Source organism: Myripristis murdjan, chromosome 5, assembly GCF_902150065.1.
Source record: "Myripristis murdjan chromosome 5, fMyrMur1.1, whole genome shotgun sequence".
Lineage (NCBI taxonomy): Eukaryota > Metazoa > Chordata > Actinopteri > Holocentriformes > Holocentridae > Myripristis > Myripristis murdjan.
In genome coordinates, this window is record NC_043984.1 from 7,439,397 (window position 1) to 7,455,868 (window position 16,472).

Below are 16,472 nucleotides of genomic sequence, written 5' to 3' on the forward strand. Positions count from 1 at the left end.
GACTCATCCCGTCGATTCATAGCGCTCCAGGACACAGATAGGATTTAAAACGGTCTTATTCTGAATTGTCTGTTGTTTTTCTCTTAGTTTGTATTCCTCTGCTCACAACAAGTTGGTGGCTGATAACAGCGGCATCGGCCAGAAACGGTCCCGGATCAGCATGGAGAAATAAATGCGCAAACATAAATAAGAAATATCGGGAGCTGGTCGAGGCTGTGCGAGATGCTGCATTGATAGCCAAGTCTATAACGGGGGAGAAAAGGGGCAAATCCTGCAGCAGGCAAGAGAAGGTTGGACTAAACCTGACGGAAATCACTATAACATTCCTAGTATTCCTTAGTGTGAATTACTTTACAGTGATAGTAGTGCTTTATGGTATTTTCTCCTCATCATAATAGTACGATAACACTCCCATAATACCAAGTTAGGGACTTATGCTGTACTCTTAAGTGAGTTTATGGTGAAATTATGGTGCATTATTGCGTTTTTTAAATCTAGTGTCACTATAGTACTACTATAGGGACTTGGAGTGTGTATTCAATAGTTGCAGTAACCTTATGGTACTTTATAATAGTATCCTCTCGGAATCAAGCGGCATCACGAGGACATTCTAATAATAATCGTATAATGTTCCTAGTTGTGCGGTGATGTGTGTATAGTAAGCTACATTTCGTCAAATCTCAGAGGATCACTCTAGCTGGCTTTTCCGTCAGGTTTTCACCGGCTGTTTATTGCCTGTAGAGCGGAGTGCAAGCAGGGTGAAGATGGAGAATATTGCACCATGCGTCACTCCAGACCCGACGGGATACGAGACACAATTTCTCCTTCTCAACCTATAAACAACTCGTCTCATCTCGACTTTAGCACCTCGGAAGAGTGACTTCTTTTTCATCAAAGCTGCGCGGATCACCCTGAACAGTTGATGTAAACTTTCCCTCTCCAGCCCTCTCCTGTTCTCTCTGTGGCGATATCTCCATATTTCCATGAGAAGAGACGCATCCGGTTGTTTATACTTTCTTGGGGATTTTGCTCGTTGTGCACCGGGATCATGTGGACCCCGACAGAAGATGAGAAAATAGGAGTGGGTGAGTTGATGAATGTGTGTGTGTCTGTTCTCAGTAAAAATCCCACTTTATGTTCTGCCTGTGCGAGCCCGGCTGTTTATTCTAAGGACAGTGATATAGACACTAGTCACTAGACACAGTGCCAAAAAATAGGATGTCATGTTGAAGTAGCTCTTTGGGTGTCATTTTAATTCTTGCTGCTGCTTGTTAAGACTCACCAAAACAATAATTCAATCACAGAAATTAATTCCGCCACTGCACGTATAATATGTGGTAAATCGTACTGTCGCCAACCGCTGGCGAAAAACACGTGTAATATTCCTAAAATACAGGGATTTTTTTCTCACAAGCTACTGTTTTTTTTTTTTTTTTTTTTTTTTCCATTTTTTTTTTTTAATAATAATCCTATGATAACTCTATAGGGTCCTACACTATGTACGTGGTATTTAATATTGAGCTTAAGATCTGTGTGTGTGTGTGTGTGTGTGTGTGTGTGTGTGTGTGTTTGATGGGATGGGATGGGATGTGTGTGTGTGTGTGTGTGTGTGTGTGTGTGTGTGTGTGTGTTGGGATGAGTAACTGTTCGGCATGGTAGATTATCAGTGGTAACCCTACAGAAGCAATCCTGATTCACACTTGATTGAAGCTTCTGTTGCAAGAAATACAACAGTTGATGGTAAGGAATAGAGGGCGACTTAAATCACTGACAAAACACTTCAACAGTTGTGATCCTCAGTTTTTAGATATCGAATGGTGAACTTAAAGTAACATGCACAGTAATTTACTCAGTAGTTTAAAATTCTGTAATATTTCTGTAGTATTCCTGAGGGGGCTTTCAGCATTTAGTCTATGGTACAGTTCATAGTGGCTTTGTGGTACTTGATGCTGTTTTTCTCCATAGCTTTGTTGTGATATTTTTGTAGTTTCTCTTTAAAAATAATTATAGGAGAGGCCCCTGTATTTTCCATTATATAAATTTAGAAGGGCTAGAGCAGGTGTAGGTTGGGGGAATAGGTCCTATGACTCTGCTTTTTATTTATAAAGATGAAGGCCCATGCAGGACTGTTGCTTGCGACTAATAATGAGTTGCTTATATTTGGCCTCCAGACATGATGAGAGAAACTATACATGGTGTTGAAAAGAACAAGTTATGAATGAACAAATAAAATCAAAAAATATATTGTAGTCTCTGTATTTCTCTGCTCTGATGGACAGTTCTGTTAAGAGGGAGACTAGAGTAGGCCAGTGGTGATTTATCAGCCAATATTATACTGCAGTTTAATGAGAGTGAATGTTTTCAGATGAGAGCTGCTGGTGTAGGGGCCATTAGTCAATGATCCACAGTTCAGTTAGTCTCTCTCTCTCTCTCTCTCTCTCTCTCTCTCCCTCTCTCACCATATGCTATTTTTTGGGCTCTCTCGCTCTGTCTCTGATGTACCCTCCCCCTTCTCTCTCCCATTCACACACTGGTTTGCAGCTGGCTTGTCTGTTTCAGATCCTGTCCTGTCCTGCTCCCCTGTGCTCCTCTGCTCCATGCTGTAGTAGCCTATTGCACACTGGCCTACCACTCCATTTTCTTTTTTGAACAGTCCTACACTGTGTAAACATTTCTGTTTCACCAAAAACTTTTAAATTTTCTCCAAGTGCATTTTTTGTCCATAAAGGTCTCTAAAATCTGCAAAAGGACTGTGATGGATCACTTTGCATAAAAAAGACTCATCATTCAGATGGAAATAACAACAAAATTAGCATAAGGATTTCAAGGAACAGCAAGACCTGAGGGTGTCAGTCGTCTCATCGTGGTCAGCGTTATTGACTGACAGCTGCCAGAGCCTTTCCAAGTGACCGATGAAGCGAAACTCTACACCAATGACAGCAGTGGGAGAGAGCTTAGACTCTGCTGACAGGAAGTCAATGTGGGGAATCATGACTCTGGCATTCTGTTAATTGGAAGGAGACATTCACTGAATTTGAATGAGAGGTGGTGCTTTTTTTCTTGCTGTTTGATACCTTCAGCAGACTCCAGCTGTGGCTGCATGCTGTGGCTCCTTGATTTACTATGCTAGCAGCCATATAACATCAAACCCAGAATTAGTTCACTGACGGCTTACAGAGTTTCACAGTACATGCTGGCAGACATGATACAAGGACATCTGCACCTTACACCAACAGTGTTGCACAATGGTAGGAGTACTATAAATATTAGCCTACATACGTCATATACACTAAACAATGCAGTTAAAATGATCAAAGCACAATACAGTGACCTGGCTCTGTAGGACATTGCAGGATGATAATTGGTTATGCTATAAAAACATCCAATCTAATACACATCAACACAGTTAAAAACACGGTATTGACAATCCCCCCTGCATTCCTGGGTCCATTTGTTTTCCTAGGCAGTGCATTTTTCTTGATTCAAAGAATTTCAACAAAGATATGACCAAATGCACCCAACATGAGATATTAACTAACAAGATATTTCTGGAAGGGATTACTTTTTTGTCTCATCTAAAAAAACATTTTTTCCACAAATGTTAAACAGTCATACATGAGGAAATCCATCACAGAAGATGCAGATGAATTTCTCCCCCAACTCAGTGGATCAGAATGCAGTGAGGCCACAAGACATGTTGTGTTTTCAGTAAGGTGTGTGACAGCGATCATGGACACACCCCAGTGTCCACAAACCAGTTGGCTTGCTGAAAGTATCTGTATTCCCTTATGTACGCCCAACAAGTTCAAGCTTATGCTCTAGGGATGATTGAGGGAACACTCACATGAAAGGCATAATGTGAAATGTAGGAAATATATAACTGAAGAAGTGGATGAGGTAGGTTGAGGAAAAGTTAATACAACTAAAAGGTAAGACATAACACACAAATCAACCTTGGAATAAACAGAATTTAGGATTTTCTAGGTGCTGGATTTTCTCTTGAGAGAACGGTGAAATTTGTCTAACCAGCCAAACTTGATGAACTCCACCACATTATATCCCCAACTATCCATTCCAAAGCACTATGTGTCTAAATTGTCTCTTTTGGAAGGAAATGCAGTGTATGCTTTGTTTTCACAATGCCAGTAAATCATCCTTGGCATAACAGGTTGAAATAAAGACTGATGAGACACACATAATAGAATTTAAAAAGCAGGGAATCCCTAATGTCCCATTAAAATGAATGTCCTGCGATCCTCAGAAATTTAGAGCCACTTAATCTGTCAGTGTTTTGTAAGATTTTTTTATTATTATTATTATTATTATTACTATCATTTTTGTCTTTTACAATCCCAACCATTTGTGTTTTCCCTGCATAAGGCTTTGCATACCAAGGCCAGAGAGAATGGTAACTCATGGAAGCGCTCCAAAGGAGTCGGGTTGACTAGCCTGCCTGTAGAAAACAGCTATTCAGTCAGGATGAATGGGGTTTTGTGGCTCCCATAGAGGTTCCTGAATGCAGTTTCAGCTCCCCCAGGGCTGCACAGCACAGCACAGTTCTCACACTCACACATAACACAGAACACACACACACACACACACACACACACACACATACATACATACATACATACTGCTAGAGACAGACATATACACACTCCTACATGTATAGAGCAAGGCATCCATACACCATAAACTGTATCCAAAATTAATGTTTTGGTACAGCTATTGCAAAAATAAGCATCTTCAAAGAATATTTTTTTGCCAGCCAAATTAATAATAATATGCATGTTTTCACAAACACAGCACTCCTACCTGTTTTCAGTACTGCTTGATGCATATGGATTATAAAACAATAGATCAAATTTGTCATTCATCATGAAGTGCAACAGAATTCAGAATCACCTTTGTGAAGGTAAGTGTACTAACAAAAGCAGACAGGTATAGAAATTGTGAATACACACATGCAGCAAGAGTCACACACACACACACACACACACATACAGACACAGAAAAGCAGGCAGGCATGCTGATATACAGAAACACACAGGATTGTACTGCAATGGTGTAAAAGCTTCAGAAATGGAATTTACACCATCATGGGACACAAAAACTCCACTGAAATCCAGGCTAATGAAATTATTTTGGGTTAACAGTTCTTTAAAGCAGGGTGACCTGCTCCGTGTATTTGGCAGTAGAGGGGAAACTCACAAAACCAATATACCCAAATACGCACAACCAGCGGCTGCAGGGAGAGAGGAACATTGACGTGCATAACAGACGCGCAGGAATGCCTACACGTGTTTACACACTTTCAAAAACACACGCTCACGCTCCCACACCACACCACAATGTGTTTCTCACCCTCATACCAGGCATGCGTGAGCAGACACATCAATAAAACTGGGTCGCAGTGAAAGTGCCAGATGTGAAAAGGTTGTCCTCCTTATTTAAAGGGCTCTAACCATGGAACCCTTTTTTTGCTTTGACCTATATACCCTTATCTGGCTTGTTGTTTTGTTCTAACTCTAAAAGACCTCAGAATGTGCCTGTCATTGTTTATATGCAGTTGGAGAAATACAGTAGGACAGACTGGTCATTCCCTCTCAATCTGTACAGCTCCTAGTGACTCTGCAACCCCAAGCCCTGAGGAATATAGACTAACCAATTCAGTACTAGACTAGTGGAACTTCATCACAATATCATCACAATCTACTCTAGATAAATGCTTTTAATTGTGTCCACCTTTAAAGTTTAGAATACCCTCATCATTGGGTGCAGAGGACACGAGGGCCTTCCTATACCAAGATTTCTGTTACCTGATTTCTCCTGAATCAAACCAGTGGTTACTTTCATATGTAAGAGTGAAGTGATCCAATCTGAATACAGTCTCAGTTTTTATTCCTCCCACTCCTGTTTGATTCACTCTTCAACTGCGCCTCTTATCGTCCGCTTGCCTCAACAAATGGTGTCAACCATCACTGTTAGCTTGATAGCACAGCTGCTGATTTAATGGTGTTCCTGGATATAAATACACATAGCGAGGGCTAGCAAAGTGCTTCAGTCTAATATGAAGCTTCAGTCAGTCTTGGACTTTCTCACATGAGCTCTATTGCTAAAAGCCTCCAAAGTGGACAGTTGGTTGGTCTGTAAGTTCCTGATGGTATCTTTATCCTACAAAAGGAACCACAGCCCATCCAGCCCTGCTGGAATGGATTACTGTAGAAAATGTAGCCCCTAAACTGCTCAGGTGTTCTAAAAATTACACTGATTGGTCTCATGATATAATTAAACATTAAAATTTTATACTTTAAACAATAAGTGTGACACCATTGGTTTGATTCTGATGAAATATGGTGGGATGATCTTGCTACCATTTTGGCCAAGGGAAGTCTGTGTCATTCATTGGTGCCAACATGGTTACTTTTTTGTCTTTTGTTGGTGGTCATCATAAGGTAAACAACCAATTATAACAGGAAATGTTGGAACTGAAATATACATGGCTTGTGTGTCTGGTAAGCATGTTTTCATGGCTGTATTTTGTCAAGTAAAGCGGAGTCTTTTTATAGAGTTTTCTGTGTATAAGCCTATTGATGTGCTGGACTAAAGCTTCACATCTTTACATACAAGAGGCGGCGTCTTCAAGGAATTATATATTCTCTTCCTATTCTGCTGTCCCATGACTCTCCCGCTGGCAAACGATAAAGGCGAAGAGAATGCCTAAGTCCTATATACTGAAATATCCCTATTGCCTCTGGAAATTGTCAGCAAATCAAGCTGATTACTTTTTCTTTTACACCCCCCCCCCCCCCCCCCCCCCCCCCCCCCCGCACCCTCCACCTCACACAACACACACACACACACATAGCCTACTTCTGCTCCCCATCTTTCTATCGATTTCCTCAGGGTACCCGTGTGGCCTTTTAATCACATCTCAAAGCAGTGAGTTAACAAGCAGATATCACACAGCTTCTCTTCGCCAATTTAGGCCTTATTTTGATGAATGTGTGTGTGTGTGTTGCGTGCATACATAATTCTCTCATCTTCTTTGGTGACTTTGGGAGCAGGCCTTTCTCTTTTTTTCTCTCTCTATCCTTCCTGCTCCCTTTTTTCTTTCTGCTCCTTGCTACTCTCTCTCTCTCTCTCCCCCCCTCTTTGTCAGCCCTCTGGAAAGCATCAGCAGGTCTCGGAGATACTGTTCAGACGCGATTGTTACAGCTCTTTGCTACTATGTAGCCATTAAAATGAAATTACACCCATTAGAATCTGCACGGTGCCTTTCTGTTCAGCTGTAGACTTTCTATTCACTTTCTATTCAGCTGGACTCATCCCATTCAGAAGAGAGAAAAAAAATCACATGTACTCCAGAAAAGGCTTAGCGATATGCTTTAAAATACACAAAAAGAATGTGATGACTTTCATTCAAAATTTATCTTGGCCTGTCCCAACAACATGTTGGAAGAATGTATCTCCAGTCTGGTGAATGCATTTTGAATGAATATCATCTACATGCACAAGTAGCTTTTTGTGTGCCTATTTTATGCATTTTGAAACATACTCTGAAGTATACAGAATATGAAATGTATTTTTTGTAGTATCAGGACCAGTTTTATGGTGTGAGATGAATTGACATGTTGGTTGAATGGATTGGTCACAGATGGATGCATGGACAAATGGATGGTTTGGTAAATGGATTCTATGGACAGATGGAAGGATGAACGGAAAGATGTATGGACTAATGGATGAGTGGATGGCTTGAATCTTAATAGCATGTGATTTTGTGGTGGTTGGTGCAGACAACTTCTAAAAATAGCCACTTCAGTCAGAGATTGATTTGAAACCAGAGAGGTGTTATCCTTTCCTCTTGTTCACACAAATTTCTGCCACTTAAGCATCTTTTCTGCATGCTACCTGATCCCTTTGTCAACTATAGACACTACCCAGTCCATTAGTCCAAACTGTCTAGTGAACAACTGGTGACAGTCCTGTGAGCTTGTGATCACAGGTTTAATCCCAGTAACAAGTAAGGTATAGCATAGGCCCAAATCATGTATTTCAGTCTAACATGGAAATGAACAGGGGTGTAAAATAATGTTGATGCCTTAAATGATATCTAATTTTGAGTGTTTTTTGCTTGTTTGTTGAAAACAATAAATATATTGCTAGCCACACTTCGCTTTAGACAAACATGTTACAGTTTATGAAAAACATTTCATGCATTTTAGAGCAGAGTGGTTGGCCAGTGGGGCAGAAAAAATGGATCTTCTTCTTGTCCAAAGTTCACAATTAAGAGAACTATTGGAGTTCTACAAATATTTCATGGGTGCAGAGTTTCTCTGGGGGCAGACATAATCTTACTGGTAAACTTCACTGGGCAGAGATGTTTAACCACCATTTGTTAAAAGAGAAAATTAGCCAACTTGCCAACTGGAATGGCAAATAAAGAACCCCCCCCCCCCCCCCCCCCCCCCCCCCCCCCTTTCATTCATTCATTCACTCATTCATTCACTCATTCACTCATGGTGTTGGATGCAAACTAGCTTAACCAGACAGAGAGAGGCTAGCATAGCTACTTTAAAGTAGGGTCATTCCATGTCATTTCAACAAATGGCCCATGCATTTGGGTCTCAAAAAATTCTGAAATTTTCACCAGTTGTTCCTTATTTATCCAGTATGCACACTGTAACATTTTAGTTTGCTCAGATGGATACTTTTTGAGATATGGCCAATTTAGTGAGGGTTATGTGTTTGTTTTGGCGCGTCCTTATTTTTCCTCCATTTTCAGATGTCAGTATCTCAAGAACTACACCACAAAGGAAACTGAAATTTGGTACAATAATACACCTCTACCAACTCTCTCAGAATATACAAAAACATCTGTCATACATCATAACTGGTAGGCATGCCAGCCCCTCAAAAATGGAAAAAAAACTACTCAAGTTTTGCAGTCGACCATGTTTGGGCCTTCAGAAAACAACTTTGTATATGCCCCAGCTTCTTGATTTTTTTCAGAGCTTTGAGATACATACATGGACTGTCAAAGCATTAATGGTTAGTCAGATGTATGCATCGGTTTCTGGATGGCAGCCTCTCCAAATCTGAAAAAACATTTTCGTGTCAGATTTTCATTGGCCCATAACTGCATGTGGGAATGTATGAAAAGATCTGATCTCTGTTTTAATTTAAAGTTCAAAGCTTACTTGTTCTTGGGATATAAAACATTTTTTCTTTATACAAGTTCTTCACTTTTATTTTTGATCCCAAATATGGGGCTATTTCACCACTTGCAAATATTGAAATTCCTCAATATTAGACCATTGTAGCTTGCTTCTGTGTCTTATATTCATTTGTTGTTTATTATTTGTTCATTATTAACCTAAAATATAATGACCGTTACATCAGAAATGCATTTATTTGTCACAACATCAACATTCTCATGAACTTTTTACCAAATCTCTTAAGCTGCACATTCATACAGTTCGGGTTTTCGCTTCCATATAGCTATTTCCACACTAAAGTGCCCATTCTGTGTGACATTTTACATTTCTTTTCAATTTTGAAAATAATCACACCAAAATGGTTTCAATTTGTGAAGTAGTCAATTTTATGCATATTTTATGTATGGTGAAATTCCGAATGGGTACTTTACTGTGGAAATAGTTCCTGTGGAAATTTATTGAAATGACATGGAATGACCCAGTAGGAACGTCAACAGGGCTTGATAACTTTGTGTGGCTCAATTACATTGTTTCAGTTAGCTGTAAGAGTACTAACCTTGTTCATTGGGCTCTAGTACAATGTTATTCAGCCACCCACAAATTGGATATTTGTTTCCGCCCACAGGTTCATCATGATCAGTGATTTTATATCTGACAAGAAATGTTTGTATATACGTATTTAAAACTTGGGTCTGCCCCACAACAGCCAGTGTGTTTCCATCAGCAGCTGTGCACCACTGTCAGTGTATCCTTAAACAAGAAACCAAATCCACAGTCGGTACCTATGCATTCACTGTAAACTGCTCTGGATTTGAGCATTTGAATGTAAAAGCATCACAGAGAGGTATTTAGTAACTGATAATTCCCATGAGATTGTTTACTGACCTAGATTTATGGTTTTTAATCATACAGCTCCTATAAAATAAAGGCTATTCTCAGAGGGGGAAAAAGCTAATTGGGAAGAGATTAGGAGTGTTTCTCTAGACACTGGAACATTTAACCAGGTCAGTCATTCCCACTGGAAAATGATGATATGAGGTGTAGAAACTTATGTTCATGTAATTTATAAATGCAGCCCAAGATCAAATCCTTTGTTCTATAGTTGGTACACTGGTTTCTTCTCTGACACTGATTTTTAAAGTTTTTAAAAATGTTTTGGTTTGGAAAAAAAAAAAAAAAAAGAATAGATTTTCCTGTATTTTTTCAGTTTTATATTTTTTGGGGTCTAATTTAATGTTTTAGTGTGGCAGTTTTTTGATAGAACTCTAGTGAATTTATTCAGGTTTCAAAGGGTTAATCAAACAATACTCATCCAGTTTGACTGATGTTGTCATTATTCTGTATTCACTCTGACCAAATTTGACATTTTTCATTCCAAAAGCATGTAACAAACAAACAAACAAATAAATAAATGGACACAAGTTATTTTGTAAAATAAAAAAAAAAATAAAATAAAAATAAAAATAATAAAAAATATAAAAACAGGACACACCTTTTAACACTGTTAAAATAACTACTTAGAGTGGTAGTAGTTATATCAGAGAGAGACAGAGAGAGCTGTGTTGTGTCTCCAGCTCAGGATTACTCTGCAAAAAAGAGGATGAAGTCATCACCACAGTCCCCGTCATTCTCTCTCTCTCTCACACACACACACACACACACACACTTGAGAGAGCCCCAAAGCTACAGTGTGTGTGTGTGTGTGTGTGTGTGTGTGTGTGTGTGTGTGTGTGTGTGTGTGTGTGTGTGTGTGTGTGTGTGTGTGTGTGTGTGTGTGTGTGTGTGTGTGTGTGTATGTGTAAGAGAGAGAGAGAGAGATAGTGTGTGTAAAGGACACACAAGGTTAGGAAACAACAGTACAGAGACAAAAGGGAGCAGTATGTCTGCATAAACACAGCTTTCCATAGCGCTTAACAAATAAGTGCTAACAGCTTCACTGTAGGCATCTGCACATACCGAGGCAGAGCACATTATCCCTGTTGTCTCATTTGTCTCGTGCCAGCCTTATGCACTAGTTTCACACTAGTTATTAGCCTTGCGTCTATTTAGTGGGTAAAATTTTAGCAAGGGGTGCAGCGCTGAGTCATTAATTCTTGTCTCATAACCATGCATTCAAGTCGCTTATTAAAAGGGCTTTATGAGAGCAAATGTGGTAATTGCAGGAGAACTTCCAATTAAAAGATTATTTTATTTGTGAAAACAGTGAAAGACTGAATAAGGGCCCCAGAAGTGGTTCATAAAGCCTTTGAGATCATGTAGGCACAGTTACAAGCTATACTTAGGACCTAACATGAATATTTATGTTAACCATGCATGACCAAGCTGGCACATGAGTTATTCTGTGTAGGCAAATTTAACCATGGGCAATACAGGAGGAAGGAAGGTAGAGTTGCATTTAGGGCACATGTGTGTACACACACACACACACACACACACACACACACACAAAGAGATGTCAACATGACTTATGTCCTGTCATATCGGTACTTAAGGGCTATAAATTGTATTCTAGCTGTGCAGATAGTTACAGTATAATGTTGTTTGCTTCTTGGTATATTGTATTTTAATTTGTCAAATTATTTCACTGATTCAGTCAGTCCTAATGTGTCCTGTCAAAAGGGCAAGTCAGTTCACAGTCTCCTTTGCAACAACCAGCAATGTTTGAAAAACATCAAAACAGAATTTGCTGAAAAAAAAAAAATACCCAGAATAATAAGGTAATATGCCTGTAAGTTTATGTTATTGTTAATTTTGGCACAAAAAAAACAGGCACAAAAAAGCTCTTTGAAAACATCTTTGTTCATCATATGCTGAAGCTCAGGGAAACAAGGAAAACAGATGCATGAGTAGATGGATAGAAATATTCATGGATGAATTAATAGAGAAAGAGATTCACAGACTGATTTAGACCACATGCACTTCTGCCTCTTGTATTTACAACAGAAATAATGTAGCCTAAAAAGCTTTAACCACCATTAAAAGTACTTTTTTGGCAATGTACCATGCATTTCTGGGTCCATTTTGTAGTTTGGGGATGTATTTGTCTCATTAGCTCAAACAACATGGCCAAATTTAGATTACTCTTCTTCTTACTAGACTCCCCATTTTGCACCAACATTCAAGAGTCATACAAGGAGAAATCAATCATAGAATAGGCAGAGAGACCAGTTTCTCCACCCACATTAGCCTCTGTAGACCAGAGTGCAGTGCAGCCAAGGCTCACATCTTTGTGGATCAGTTGTCAGTGCTGCATGTGAAGCACAACGCCCTCTTCAACAGCTTCTTTATAAAGGCAAAGCATCACAGCCTTATCTTCACTCTACTCTTAACTTACTTTTTCTCAAATTGAAAAACAGACTACAGTATCACTATTGCTCTTTCCACCTACACACACACACAGCATAAAGAGTCCTGTTCTCTGGGGGCTGTTGGACGTCATTCTGGGAAATGTAGGAAATCAGACTGAAGCAGAGGTAGACAAGGCATGTTGAGGGGATGTGGGAATGCAGGAATTTAGATCACAGTGCTCCATCCAAAATATATACTGGAATGCACAGATTGATGACATCTAACAGTGTTAAAGCACCTAAAGGAGTATGGTTAGATTTTGCTGGTCTGTCCTTGGTGCTGGGTGCTGTCCTTGGCTCAGCAAATTGGTGGGAGTTAACAAGAATCATTATTGGAGGGGGGACCCCTTAAAAGAAAATTATACTGTGCTTCCCTTTTGTTAATTTAGTTGTTAAGTAGTTGGACATGAGGTGTGATGTTGCGGATACACAACACAGAAACAACAGCATTATGAAGGCGACAAGATGCTGGCTGCTGTCTGTGGTGCTGAAACACACCCAGGCGATCCTTTAGGTGGAGAGGAGTTGATTTCCTTGGGTCTGTGCTCGCCTCCGCTATCTGTTCCTCTCTGTTCTGTCGAAGCTGACAGTAAGTCAGAGGATGTGGGGTTTTCAAACGTGGGCAGGAAGTTCACCAGAAACAACAACTCGCTGCTGCATGCCGTCAGACCGTCAGTGTGTCTTCTGCATTCATTCAGCAGCATTTGTTTCATAAGTGGGACCAAAACCAAATTTAGCTCCCCCGAGTGGCATTACAGCAGAAAATTATGTGGCAAGCCAGGTGAGGCAAAAGGAGAGCAAAGTGGAATGCGAGGAGGGATCATCAGTGATGTTATGGAATTTCATCAGGCTTCCCAGAGTTTTCACCCTCTCACAATGCCTGGCAGCATCCACTAATTGCTTACTAATTGCCACATAAGATGCTGAGTGCATCTTATGTAGTTGATCCAAGTGGCCTGCACCGAGCTGTGTGTGTGTGTGTGTGTGTGTGTGTGTGTGTGTGTGTGTGTGTGAGAGAGAGAGAGAGAGAGAGAGTTTGTTTGCATCTTTGGTGTTTGCATGCTTATGTTTGTCTTTGTGTGTATGTATTTGTGTGTTCATGTGTTTGTGTGCTTGCTGTTGTGTGTGTCCATATGTGTGCATGCATATGTTCTTGTTTGATTCTGCTGGGTGTGCTTGTGCGTTTTGTGTGTGTTTTTGAATGCATGGCCTGTGTATTGTCCATGTCCTGTGTGATCTGTGTTGCACACTTTTCTGTGTTGTGAGTCAGTCTTGTATGTTGGTGAAGTCATCCTTAAACATCCTCTCTTTACCAGCGCTGCCAGTAGTGTTGATTTGCCCCAGACAGGTAGTCCAGCATACAGAGCTTTGATCTCAGGAACCTCCTGTGGATTCTGGGAGTTGCAGTTCTCTTTTACTCTCCCCTCAGATGCTCTTTAGACTAGAGACTTTAATCTCTCTGAACCCCTGAATATCTCACTGCCTCACTTGCTATCTCTTTCTGCATCCTCTCTATCTCAGTCTGCATGTTGTCATCTGGAACTCTCCTCTCCTTATCTTCCTTTATAGGAAAATCTCAGAGTCTCTCTTTATGGTACATCTCTCTGTATCCTCTCTCTGTCATCTTCTGTGTCAGTATGGTAATCCAATTTCCATCCAAAGGTGCTGCAATGCTGTGAATTATAAACATCTTAATAGACCTAATTCTCACTCTGTTAACCTACTACATGGCAAATGAGAAGTGGTGATTAAGTACCATCCAGATACAGTATGTCTTTCTGGTGTGTGAGGCACACATCATACTAATGTAACACAGAACTGAAAAGCATATTAGAAATGAATCATCTTCATTAATTGAGGACACATATATGTATGTTTTAAGGTGATATATTTGACCGACTGTAGCCAGTTACCATAGCCAAGGTAGGTACGCAAGAGCTGCCTGGCTAGTAGGCAAGGTTACATCCCCACTAAGTTCAAGTAGTCATTGTAGCTAAGATTGTTGGCTGATTTTATAATTGTTTAGTCTTTCTAAAATCGTCATTTTATATGTGGAAATAACACCACTTTTACATATGCCAGTTTTTCTGGCAGCGTTTCCTAGCTTGGATGTAACATTGATTCAGAAATGCGGCAAATTACAGCTGGATTCAGCTAGCAGCCATTGAAATTAGAGCTAGAGAATAATACCACATTCATGTAATATGGTTCTACCTAAAGTACTTAAACATGAAACACGTCATTACAACTAGGAATCTTGTATTTTTCAGATATGACTGACTAGAAGATACATAGCATACATGGCAACCATTAAATGCAAATAATGCAGATGTAATACTCATGCATACTTTTTAACTAACAAATCATTTCTGCCTGTTATAAAACAGATGTTAATGTAAACACTTTAAACCATTCATTTAAATGAATGGTTTAATAGTGTTACCTTGTGATATACATTGACATGACAAATCATAACATTAGGTTACTTTACTCTCATGCTCACTTACTTTAAAGCGAGGACCCTCTCGAAAATGTGATGGTTTATCTCAAGGGTTTATCCTATAAACTTAAATCATCATCATCATCAGCTAACATGAACAAGTGGTACTGATGAGAATTTTTCCAGTGTAGAATAGTTTGTCTACATTTTTAGGTTTCAAGTGAACCCTTATGACATGAATTTATAGTTGGGCTATTATTTCATAGGAGGTTGTATCAAACTGATTTAAGGAGAAAAAAAACAGGCATTAGTGCTTAGCTGAACTGAGTTTTTGGTGATTGGTGACTGCCTTATGATGATGAATAGACCTGTGTTGAAAAGACTGATCCTCAGATTTTGAATCATCTTCATTTAAATTCCCATGGATCTGTACGCCCAAAGATCGATCTTTTAATATATATATTTATAAATGCTGTTTTTGTGTGGAATATGAACGTATGTCTAGGGAAAATTACATGGAGGGAAGCAAATCTGGGTGGCACAACCCCTCCAGTTGTTTCACCTGCACATGCACCACCAAGAAAAAACATTACAACAACTGCACCGGCACCGTAGGAGTCCAAAAGGCAAAGAAACTTTCCAGGCTACAGCAGCGCACTGACATAGATTGTGTAAAAAAGCGAAGAGTTGCCACTCCGCTCTGTTTTCACTGGCTAACAGCAGCACACTGGCTTAGCTTGTCAGAGAAGAGGTATCACATCGGCTTATTTTTTTTTTTTTACTTATCTATGTTATCACATGCATACTACTGCTCATTCATTGGTAGTTGAATAGTTAGGTCTGTTTGATAAGTAATTTACATTTTTAAAACAAATAATAATTTAACATATTGTTAAATTATTTGGCTCACGCTTACTGGTAAACATCTACTCCTACAAGATAATTTATTATGTTCTACAACTCATAAACATACACGAACACAACATACCAAGTGTTTGAGCAACAAATCTCCTCTGGGCTACAAAAGGTGGCCTTAGCCATTTTTACCAGTCTTACACCCATTTTAATTATCAATACCTATATTCATTTGTTATCAAATGACACAATATAATACTAGTATTAATGTGTTGCATAACTAGACAGGCATGTAATTCAGTAACAGCTCAAAATGCTTTCTAATAAAACTAACCAAATCAATATCGGATCGAATCGGATCAAATCGGATTGGCAATATCGGATTGAATCGAATCGGATCGAATCGTGATAATCAATTCTGAATCTTGTGAATCGGAATTGAATCGATTCTTGAAATTTGAATCGATACCCAGCACTAATGATGAATAGGACATGTAGAAGAAGTCGTGTGATTTGGAGTTTGTATCAAAAACACAAGAGTTATATCTTGCTTGAAAATGGGGGTATATTGCTTTAAGAGCTTGTGTAAGGAAAAGTCTTCTTGTTCATTGG

The 16,472-nt window shown here is 39.4% G+C and overlaps 1 protein-coding gene across 2 annotated transcripts in view; it reads left to right on the top strand.

Annotated features, from left to right (window-relative positions):
* Positions 1–466: 466 nt before the first annotated feature.
* Positions 467–16,472, top strand: part of LOC115359046 (dedicator of cytokinesis protein 3-like) — a 260,901-nt gene continuing 244,895 nt past the window's right edge. For both annotated transcript variants that reach the window (XM_030051275.1, XM_030051277.1), the window contains exon 1: positions 467–1,085. In XM_030051275.1, coding sequence (XP_029907135.1) covers positions 1,049–1,085 — 37 coding nt within the window. In that variant the 5' untranslated portion in view covers positions 467–1,048. The remainder of the gene's footprint in view (positions 1,086–16,472) is intronic.